This window comes from Gallinula chloropus, assembly GCF_964237585.1.
Source record: "Gallinula chloropus genome assembly, chromosome: 2".
Lineage (NCBI taxonomy): Eukaryota > Metazoa > Chordata > Aves > Gruiformes > Rallidae > Gallinula > Gallinula chloropus.
In genome coordinates, this window is record NC_140086.1 from 99435758 (window position 1) to 99447821 (window position 12064).

At 43.0% G+C, this 12064-nt stretch overlaps 1 protein-coding gene across 1 annotated transcript in view; it reads right to left on the reverse strand.

The window, feature by feature from the left end:
- Positions 1 to 6105: 6105 nt before the first annotated feature.
- KIAA0319 overlaps positions 6106 to 12064 on the reverse strand; it is a gene marked incomplete at both ends in the record, with an annotated part of 42304 nt that continues 36345 nt past the window's right edge. The window contains 3 exons of the mRNA XM_084280281.1: positions 6106 to 6284; positions 6946 to 7037; positions 9205 to 9295. Of these exons, the coding sequence (XP_084136407.1) occupies positions 6106 to 6284; positions 6946 to 7037; positions 9205 to 9295 (362 nt within the window). The remainder of the gene's footprint in view (positions 6285 to 6945; positions 7038 to 9204; positions 9296 to 12064) is intronic.

Here is a 12064-nt window from a genome sequence, read left to right on the forward strand (position 1 = left end):
CCCATTTTCATTTATTTTCTTATTTATATCTTAAAGTTCGTGTCTTGTGGAACAGATTTTTAGCCTAAGGAGGCAGAAATTATCTCTAATGCAGAAGCTTTTTTTGGCAGGTCATGTCAGGTAATACTTGTCCGTTTGTACGCTAAGCTGGCAGAGACACGGTGCTCAGAATAAATGAGGGAGGCTCTTGGTGCTGATCCAGCACTGGTGAAGATAGACATACTGTGGAGGAAGTATATCTAGTACTTCATTTTGTTTACAGTAGCTGGCAGATTGCACTTTATTATCTCTTGTCACCAAGATCAAGGGAACATTTAAGCAGGCTTCTTAAGCATTCTGTTCTGCCAATGATCCATTTTTCCCAGACACAGGTGGTTTTGGACACAGTTCATGCTTTTATGATTAATTGTGCTCTCATGATTAAGTCACAGAACATAAACAGCAGTTTAAATGGTTTGTACAGAGTAGTTTTCACCCTTCTAAATCACCCAAGCACACGTTGGGAGAGGGGCAGTCCTGCTCACCGCGTCAGCAAATGCTGAGGCTGCTTGGCACAACCAGCTTAAGGTGTTCAGGAATCACTACTACTTCTCTTCTGTTGTACAAGGCTGGAAGCTTGCAGCAGCAGCCTACTCAAAGGGGAAGGGGGGAGGCTACTGCTGTTGGCAGCCTGCAGTGCAGTAACAAAGGAGCAATTCTCCAATCAAAGACCCTACATATCTATCATCAGCTTCTTTAGCATCCAGTATTCTCTTCCAGGGGGTACCAGTAAACTGTTACACCATATAACCACTTAAAATTCCTTCTATGGTGTGTTTTCCCTACAGAAAGACACTTGTATGTCACAGTATCTTTTATTATCGTCATTTAGCACAAACTTCATGTGCTCTGATGCATGGAGTTTTCTTTCCCAGTTCAGAAACAGGCAGCTCATTAACAGCAGTGTTTGGGATTATACTGCACACTAACACTACTGCAGAGCACCTCAAGTATTGGATTCGCTCCACAGTAAGTCACAAAACCTATGAAGCCACCACACTTGCATGACAGCTGGTGAATATTTGCACACAGCCAATTAAACCAAGTCAGGACAAGCACACATGGAAACATTATCTGTGAACTGCAGTGATTTTTTTTCTGCTCACTGATGTACTGAATTACATTTTCTCTCTGAGAATAACAGAGTTTGCTGTGGTCAGTAGGAAGGGAAGGGACCATACACTGCACTGCTTTTGTGCTTGAGCTTCAGCATACAACACAGTGCTATTTGCCTGACCTGCATTTTGAGTCCAGCACAGAGACCCACGTCTAAAGGAGACCCTGACAAGTTCCTAGAAGGAAAGACGAAACTTTATTAGCAGTTACATAAATGTAATAGTTTCAGCTCAGAAATGGTTCCAGTTACAATACATTACCGTTTGCAATAAATAACATTTTCTAGAAACAGATTCCCAATAGAAATTGTGTAATAGCTCACCCACCCACAGGGAGCAGTGCTTCCATACAGAGACAGACCACTGATGCACAGCTCACCTGCACTTGACATGCAGCCTGTGCAAAAGAAAAAATGTTATTTGTGTTTTCTCCCTCTTTTTTTTTCATTTTTTTCCCTAATCTTTAAGGATCCCCTCCCTCACCTTGGGGAATTCAGGATCTAAAAGGTCTGTGAAATGGGTTCTCCTTTGCTGCAGAAGTACGGGATTAGTATCCTAGTTAGGGATCAATGACAGGCAATAGCTCACGTTAGGAAACTTTAATTCACCTCTATCCCATTTCCCTTCTTCTAAGGGAATGTTCACCTCTCAGGCCTCACAGAAGTGGCCCAGAAGACTCAAGTAGCTGTCACTACCAGTATCCCAAAGCTCCAGCTGACTACAGTATATTGATGGGCAAAACTAGTTTCACTTGAGGCTTAAAACTGGAATGGGAATTTTGCTTAAGATCTCAGTTATTTCAAGGATATCAGAACTGTCAAAAGAAAGTTTAAACTCAGCAGAGAACACTCAAGTGCTCACTCGCTCTGTTCCCCCACTGTTCTTTGCATGTGTACTCACTTCTGTTTGCCTTCAAGAGACCAAGAAAGAAAAAGAAAATTAGCATCACATAAGCAAACACATCTGACAGCACCACACAGGTGCTTCAACAGTACCTGCATCTGATGCAGGTGACTGAGGGAGATTGCTCAAGACTCCATTTACTTAAAAGGACCCAACTGAAAATGTACCCTTACACATGAAACAAGAACAACTTTTTTCTCTGTCTCCCTGAATAAAAAAAAAAAACCCAAACCCTCTGCAATTAGACTGTTCAAATTTTGCTGGAGTTCCTCTGCGGCCTTCTGGGTTGGCCAGGGTGAATTTTGTTCCATGCTGCAGTAGCATTTTGGTTAAGAACATGGAAAACAGAAAGCAGTGCCCTGTTAGCAGCGTGGCAGCTTTGTGCTGCATGAACAGTGCGCTGAGTGTGGACGCCGAGTGCTGAACCTGTTTACTGCCTCAGGCAGGAATGGCTGGGAAGTTTTTTCCAATATACTCAAAGTGCAAACCAAGACAGTCCTTTTACAGAGCTGGACAGTCTCTGCATGCATGAACATGTGTAAGTAAAGCCAAGATGCAGATGAAAAGCCAGTGCTTATATCAAGGCTATGATGCACAGTTAAGCATCAGCACACCGTTCACCTTCAAAGAGAAGTGCTATCTTTTCAGAGCCAAACTGAATTTACTCATTATTTTCAGTGAACCCTAAGCCAGACATGACAAACTACATCAATTTCTGCTTGTCAGTGCCAATGAGACTGCTGGGAATATCCCTGTTTCACAAGGAAGCTGCCAGCACTGAGGGCCTGCTTCAAACCTGTCGTAACCCAAACCGGAAGTTTAACACATCAGAATTCTAACACTGTGTTTGCCCCTTAACAGCTGGTTTTCCTGACCCTTTCATTGCAGGTATGGCCTGACATTCTGCAAGGAAGTGGCAGTTCTAGAAGTAATAATCTAGAAGATGCAAGGGTTGCTATCATCTCTCCTAAATGCCTGAAAAAAATAATGCTTGGCCAAGTGACACTAACATGTAATATCACAAATTCAGAGCCAGAAACCATTATTTTCAACTTTGGAGCAAATTTCATCTTAATTAAGAGCAAGCCTAATCTTATGTAAGATGAATGACTTCTGCTTCGATGGGGGTGGAAGAATGGAACTAGTATAGTTGGAAGGAGCTCAGAAATTTCTACTATATCCAACTTTTACAACTAAGTAAAATACTGTCAGCAATGAAGATGTCAAAGCCTTGTCCAGAGAACAGAATTTACTAAGCAACTTCCACTTGCCAGGGCTTTATGCAATAAGAAATAGGTCTAACACTTCACGTTTGTTAGTGAGGAATACTTAAGTCCAATCATGCAGATGTTCTCATGGCACACGAGCTTCCCACCAGACCAAAGATGGAAGCCCATAAAAGGGATGTGTGTGAGAGGGCGAAGACCCCTTGGAATTCTGCAGCACTGAGGAAAGCAGGTTTATGATTCCTGTAGTTTTACTAGAGAGCCATCCTTTAAGGGTTTTTTTAAAAGGACATCTGAGTTTTAATTCCTTGAAAGAACAACCTCCCCTAGGCTTCACCACCAGCTTTAAAAATGTAAAGTAAATCCCGAAACACAGTTGGCTGACCTCACAAGACTGAAAGATGCTGCTGATGGCACTGGTATGTCCTGTAAGATGCATTTATAGATAGAGGCACACTGGAGACAGTATTTAGCAGAAGAATTAATGGCAATGTGACCAAAACAAAGTTGTAGTTGCTTATTGAGCCTTTTTTTTTTTGTCCCACTCTTCCCTTCAAATGCATGTTCCCAAGAGCATAATTCCTGCTAGAACATACTGGGAATTGCTACAGAATGCACTAAGCCAAACATTTTGATTTAAAAATGAAAACAAACAAAAAAAAAGGTAGTATTTGAGTAGGCCTTAACTTTCTTCAGGAATGCTTTAAAGTGAACATTGCATTATTATATTAACACTTCTGAAACAGAAATTGAAAGACATCAAAAACTGACCTTGCTTTTATTGACCAAGTTATTAAAAATAGATATATACACACACACATATATGCACACACTCAGGAAGGAGGGAGAGCAAGATAAAGTAGATTTGTTTCAATAAATAGCCTGAACCCACCCTCCCCAATTAAAACTTGGCTTCTGAAGAAAGCAATTCATACCATATATACTGCATCTTGCTGGTGGGTATGGGGAAAGCATGGAAAACACTTGCATTAGCCCTTGTAAGCTCTTTGCAGTCTCTCCCAACGCTGTGACTCCTGCAGTCACACTCAGCTTTCCAGAGAAATGGAGGGCTGTGCACAGGATAAAGACTCCTCAGTGCAGCATCAGTAGCCTTAGGGACTGTTGCTGGCTGCATTTGAAAATCACAGGTATGAAACCAGGTATGAGCATGCCACATTGCTCCAACTTTCGACTACAGATTCCTTCCAACCTAGACGGTTTGCCCAACTCCATTAACAAGAGAAGTACCAAAGCCATCCACCAAAAATTGTCCACCAAATTATTCCTTGTGATGGAGGTGGGCTACATCCCCTCCCTGACCATTCTTATCTACTCCCCTTGATTTCTACACTGCTCCACCCTTCTTTGTTAATGGATTCTTCACCACCAGATTTAAAAAAACAAACAAACAACAAACTAAAAAAAACCCCAAAAAACCCCACCTATCCAAAATGGTCCCAGGGGAATATTTTCTCCCTCAGAACACATCACACCTCTGGTTCAGCTAAAGACTCCAGCATGTCAGTAAAGGACCCCCAGGAAAGGCTGATGTCATGGCCAGACAGTACTGCTGACTGGAATGACCCCACAAGTGAGGCTTATTTGTAAGAGCCAGGCATTCAGTTTGGGGTTCCAAGAACAGGATTGGTACAAAGAAATTGCCCAGACTGCAAGCAAGAACATCAGAACTCCAGCACACCTGCCCTTCCCAAACACCTCAAGGGACCTCTTTGAGCTAGCACATCTTCTAGTCACTGAACAGCCACAGAGGGCAAGCTAAACCTTCCTCAGTACCATTCCCATGACAAGGAAGGTAGGTGTTTCACCTCCCGGCCCACACCAGGTACTTTGCCAGGAACACTGCACTACACAAATGCCTAGCACATTCTTTATTGGAGCACCAAGGCTGACAGATGAAAGCCCCTCTCAGCTGAGGGTTTAGTCTTTAAGGTCCAGAGCTCCTTAAAAGTGCTCTCCAAGCAAAAGGTTGTTTGGGATGCTCATAATACTTCTGAAGGCACACCATACTGAGTCCTTCCTTCCTTTCTGCTACTGCTTCCTGGCTGGACATAGCAGACTTCAGACAGCCAAAGCACCTTCATCATTACGGAAGGACCTAAGGCTGCACTTCCCTGCAGGCAGCATATTTCCCACATGAATATAGGGAACACGGCATCCTGCAGGACACAGAGGTACCACATCTTTATAGCTGATTAAGTGCAAATGCTACACTGTAAACTTTCTCTGAAAACAAGGACATCTCCACCCAACGAGCAGTACCCCAGAAAACGAAATCACTAAACAGAGACTGAAACGCACTGAAAATGCTCAGTGTGTTTTCTCAACCTAAACTGAAACTGAAGGTGGAGCCCTGCTCTGTATGGTTCTAAGGGGAATTTATCTATATTACCTTTTGCTGTTTTAGGTCAGCATCATAATCTCACTGCTTCTCCAAGAGAGAGGTAGGAGCAGAGGACACGAAGCTGTGTGCGTTTCGGTTACCTTTGTGAGCAGCGTAACAGCCCTGGCTAGTTTCATAGCAGCAATACAGGAAAAAAGGCCTTCTGAAGTTCAGACAAACATTCAGCATGGAACATGCAGGAAATAAGATGTGCTTTTCTTTGTTCCTATCAGGGTGACAAGAGGAGTTAGCTGACCATCTAATTCTTCATCTTTCTCTCCCCTAACTGTGCTAGAAATTTACCCTTTTATCTGCAATTAGTTGATATTTCAGGAAGTTTGCGGTTCTGGAAAAACAGAGATGGGCCAACTTGTTTCAGATGTGTTGGACCAGCATGTTCTGTGCTTTTAACCTCATTCAGTTATCTGTCTTTGGAGCTGTAGTTGAAGGAAACTCCATTTCTGATGGATCCATTCATGAGGGTTTTAGGATTCTCTCTTTCAATCTTTTCTCTGCTGAAGATAGTGTCCTGATCACTGTCAAACTCTGACTCAGAGACCATCAGACTGGAGTTGTGTTCTGTACTTCTGTGCTTGATACCTGACAGTAAAAGCACAAAACAAGCTCATTAGAAAAGTTTCAGCTTTTAACTAACCATCCTCTCTCCTCTGCTGTGGTATGAAAGGTATGTGAAAACATTCCCTGCAGTCCAGCCTAACAGTGTGCACCATGGCCACCACCAACGTAACAACTGGCCTGGGAGGTATCATATACTGTTAGGCAGATACTCTCCTGACTACCCTGTACACCCACCAGTTTACAGCTCTGAAGTGTGACCATATGGGTTCAAATTTGAAACAATCAGATGATCTTAGTAGATTAGTTAATGCACTTTTAATAGCTTGACACTGGAAACCAGTCTGTCTATCTTATTAACAGGAGTTGCAATAAAAGGTCATGGGCAGGATCCTTATGGCCCAGCAATAAAACCAGCCCCAAATTTAATTGTGTGCAGGAGAGGAGGGGTTACATGAAGGCAGTCTGTGGGAGAACTAGATGTTCTGAATTAAGAATAATGAAGAAGCTCAGAGCAGTGGCTGAGCCCAAGGCCTCATGGAAGAAAATTAAAGTGATTCTTCTCCAACCATTTAATTGTCAATGCTTGCCTCTCTCATTCCCAAAATTGTAAGGTAGCTTCTGGGTTCCACCTGACTGCAGGTGCCAGTTCAAATACATTGACCATAAGCTCAATCTTACTTACCATACTTGGGTTGTAGCTCCATTCTCTCCTGCTCATCTATGTTATCCAAGATGGTATATTTTGTTTTCTTTCTTATCTTTGTCCTCTTTCTGCTAAAAATAAAGTTGCCACAGAGACATTCAGTTCCCAAACACAAATTGGTTCCCTCTCCCTTTTAATACACTTAACTGTGACCCCCAACATACGCAATCTCATTGCACTTTCTCACCTCCACTTAAAAATAGCTGTTTCAGTTTATACCTGTACAAAGCAGCTGTACAATCTGGACCACAGGGGATAATTTATTTTCTCTCTAATATATAAAGATGAAGAAAGTAAGAAAGACTGAATTGCTTTCCTAGGCCCCAGGGGTTCAGTTTGTACAATTTCAACACAGTATCTAAACACAAGATAGACATATACTCATTTGTTTCCAAATTAAATTTCAGTAAGTCTTGGTTAGTCTGTGTCTCCCCCCTGCCCCACCTTCCTTTCTCTTTAACTGAGACTTGAAGTGGTGCTTGTCTGGTTATGCTTACAGAGAAGACCAGTCACAAAAGGAGACTGGCTCGCTCTCACACATGCAGGGATAACTTCCTGCTGGGCAGTAGGCAAGTCCACACCTGTTCTTTCTTCAGTTAAATCCTTTCCCAGCATCTGCTTCCAGAATGCTGCAAGCACCATCATCTCTACAGTAAAATTCAGCTATTTTGGGAGTTACTCATCTGCTCATTAATACAGAAGGGGAAGTCCAGGAGCTAGAGGAGCATAGAACTATTTGCTGTACTGGATCAAGAAGAAACAAATAAAAGCTTTCAGGGTACAAACAAGAGCATTATGCACAAAACCACAGGGGGCACCTCCTAGAAGATGCTGTCATACCTCAGGCATTTTTCGGTCTCTTTCTCTTATAACATTGGAGGGGTTGAGTGAGAAGTGTCCTTTGTCAAGGCATGGATTGGCTGACAAAGTCTGGAGTAGCATTCCAACCCAGACTGCACAGTTTACAGTGGAAAAGCTGCCTACTGCTCAGTCTACAATTACAGCAAGAGCCAGCCACTCAGCCTCCCCTCTAGAGTCTTCTGAAAAAATGGACTTCACTTGGCAACTCAAAGCCTTTAAACCTCCAAAACTCCAACCAAATCTTGGACTACAGTGTATCGTTTTTCACGTAGTTTCCACAAAGCACAGAGCATCTCTTGCCATTCTGTCCTGTGCAGCATTTCCCTCCTTTTTCACATGTATCTATCAACCAGCCCTTCCTCTCTGGTACAAGCCACATGAGCACAAATGACAGAAGCAGCTGAACTCCACAAAATATCCCATTCTGCGAGGGGGGACTGGGACACCCTTCTCTTTAAATCTTTCTACTAACAGCACTGTTCCTTCAAACATAAAAAGAAAAGCAGTATAAACTCCCATGCATTTAAAACAGCACTCTTTACATACTACAAAGACATCCTAGAAAGTTGAAAATCCAGAGAGATTTTGACAGCTTTTCATTTCTGCTAACACCTGGACAAGCTGTCTATTTGCAGGGCTTTTTGAACAGCAGCAAAACCACTTGTTCTAGCGACAGAACTTGCAGGGACTTGTCACTTGAAAGAACTTAACAGCTGGCTGGAAACCTCTGGGGGTTAGGGGTGGGGAGGCAGAGGAGGAAACAACATACAGTAGCAGGCAAAACTCCTTAGGAAAAGGAACAGAAGTCTGTGTAACTGAGATCTCCTTGCCTGCCAGTCAGATGTACCCATATGTCCACTCTTCCCATCCAAGGGAGACACCTGGTTGGGAGCAGGTCCATGCCCATGGCCCAGAACACTCCCACATTGGTGACCTTCAGACTACACCTCTTTTCTTAGTGTGCAGTACCTGGATAACTCAGTGGGAGACCAAGGAGATCTCCAGTACATACTCGGCATTTAACATAAATTATTTCTTAATATGAAGGATTCTCTAATATTGGCTTTTACAACAGACTAGGTAGAATCTTTAAGGTTGGAAAAGGTCTCTAAGATCAAGTCCAACCATCAGTCCAACATCACCATGTCAGCTAAAAAAAAATAATTCTGTTTTTCAAAAATGCAGAAGAGCACAGAGCCACAAATAAATATTTTTTCTTTTTCCCAATGAAAGCCTGTCTATACAGAAATAGCTACAGGAAGCTCCTCACATGGCTGAAAATACTTCAGTGGTTTAGTACTAAGGGCTGGACTAAAATGTGGCAGTTGTCTGCAGTTTTTGCATATAAGCCATCAAAAAGAAACGCAAATCTCATACCTTTTGCAGCAGCAGATGCAGAACCAGGCAAGCCCTACCATGACCACAATCAAAATAAAAACAGATACAGTCACATAGAGTATACTCCACTCTGAAAAAAGAAACACAACAGTGCTTTGTAAAGTCATATGAATGGGATAATTTCTAATACAACTCTATTAAAATAACCAATCCTGAGGAATGGCAACAGGATCTTAGGACCATTTAGCACCTTCATATTCTCAGAGGAATCCCTAAAAATTCTTAAACTTCCTTATTGAATGTGCATGTCTGAAAATATTCTTCCACTCCAACATCTGGAGGTGTTCAAGGCCAGGTTGGATGGGGCCCTGGGCAGCCTTGTGTAGATCCAGGCCTGGAGGTTGGTGTCCCTGCCTGTGGCAGGGGGGTTGGAGCTCTATGATCCTTGGGGTCCCTTCCAACCCAGACCATTCTATGATTCTATGATTCTATGATCTTTTACCAGCCTTAGATAGCTGTAGTCTGTGTGGGAACTTAAAGCCAAGAGGGCATGGTTACCACCTCAGTCATCATTCTCTAACTGAACACACATAGGTGTTTAGCAGGGCTTTCAAAGAGCAGCTGACTAGAGACAGACCTTTCTACCTGCACACTTACTTTTGTAAATCCAGGAAAACATGAGAGGGACACAGGGAGATGTGCAAGCATGTAAAGTCTAACGCTATTTCAGTGTTATTTATTATATGCCAGAACAACACTGCATTAGGGCAGGGCTGCAGGAGGTCCCAGCCTCAGGCTTAGAACCTAGTGTCCCGTTTTGGTTGATCAATTAATCTTCACTCACTAACAGACAGACACATGGCCCATGATGACTTAATTGCTTGCAGCAAGCTCCTTTTAAGCATCTATACATTTTCTTGCAGACCAGTGCTTGCTCGGCAAACGTCTCCATGTCTGCACAATAGTCTGAGTTGAGCTTTAGATCGACTGAAATAGGAGATCAATTTAGTTAAATGAAAGCTATTCAATGTTTGAAATAGAGAGGTTTAGCTTATATATTAGGTGTGCCACAGAACATAGATATGATTAAGCTGGTGAAACTACATTACATTTCTCAGGTGCAACAGGCAAACTGAAAGAAACAGTGAAACTAATCCTGCTAAAGACCTGATGTTTTAAAGGTGACTGTATTAATTAGTAGTCCAGGACACTGATGTTTTCTTTCCTTAGGTTAGACCATACTTCCAGTGCACAAGTATCAATTGTCCACTCAGAGAATCTAAGCTGTTGCCTCTTTTTCAGCTTTGTAACAACCTGAAGAATACTACTCAAAAAGCTTTGCAACACCCACAGTATTCAACAACCCTCCCCACTGGCACCAAATTGTTGCAAGATCTCTCTCCCATGGCAAAGTCTTCATGCATTTTTCCCTCAAATAATGATAAAATTTAAAATATTTTAAAAGTTTAAATTATAATATTATAACATTATACTTTCCAGATGTTATTCAAAGAACATTCGAAGAGAACTTCTTAGCCCAGGAAATAGACACCCCTACTTGAGGGGATGCAATACTAGACCTGGTAGTCACCAATGCATGTGAGCTTGCCAGTGACATCAAGATTGGCGGCAGCCTGGGCTGCAGCAATCACGTTGGTTGAGTTCGATGTCTGGAGGGATATGGGACAGCTGAGGAGTGTAGTAAGGACAGTCAATTTTAGTAAAGCAAACTTTCAGCTCTTCAGAGAGCTAATCAGTAGAACTCCTTGAGAAATGGTCCTTAGGGATGAGGGAGCAGAACAGAGCTGGCAGATGTTTACAGATGCTTTCCACAGTGCACAAGACCTCTCAGTTCCCAGATGTAGGAAATCAGGCAAGGAAGGGAAGGGACCAGCATGGTTGAGTCAAGACTTGCTGGTCAAACTAAAGAGCAAGAGGTAACTGCACAGGCAGTGTGAGCAGGGACAGGCAATCGAGGAAGAATGTGGGGAGTCTGCCCGGTGGTGTAGGGTTGGGGTCAGGAAGACCAAGGCGCAGCTGGAGCTGAACTTAGCAAGGGATGCAAAGAACAACAAGGTGGCCAGCTACAGGTATGTCAACCAAAAGAGGAAGGTGAAAGAAAACACACCCGTCCTGATGAACAAAAATGGTGACCTTGTATTAACAGACAAGGAGAAAGCTGAGGTATTCAACAACTTCTTTGCCTCAGTCTTCACAAGCAACAACTCTCCTCACCCCTCCTGGGTCAGTAGGCAGCAAGATGGGGCTCAAGGGGGTAAAGCCCCTCCCACTGTAGGAGAAGATCAGGTTTGTGACCCTCTGAAGAAACCTGAACATATACAAGTCTATGGGACCTGAGGAGATGCATCCCAGAGTCCTCAGGGAATTGGCTGATGTGGTTGTCAAACCACCTTCCATCATATACGAAAAGTCATGGTGGTCAGGGGAAGTCCCTGGTGACTGGAAGAAGGGCAGTGCTGCGGCCATTTAAAAAATGTTAAAAAGGATGACCTGGCGAACTACCGACCTGTCAGCTTCACCCTCTGTGCCTGGGAAGATTATGGACCAGATCCTCCTAGAAGCTATGCTGAGTCATATGGAAGGTAGGGAGGTCATTTGAGACAGTCAGCATGGCTTTACCAAGGGCAGATCCTGCCTGACCAACCAGGTGGATTTCTATGATGGGATGACCGCATTGGTGGACACAGAAAGGGTGATGGATGTAATCTACATAAACTTCTGTAAAGCCTTTGACACAGTCCCCCCCAGCATCCTTCTCTCTAAATTGGGGAGATATGGATTTGATGAGTGGACTGTTCGGTCAATAAGAAATTGATTGGATGGTTGCATCCAGAGAGTAGTTGTCAATGGCTCAATGTCCAGATGGAGATCTGTGATG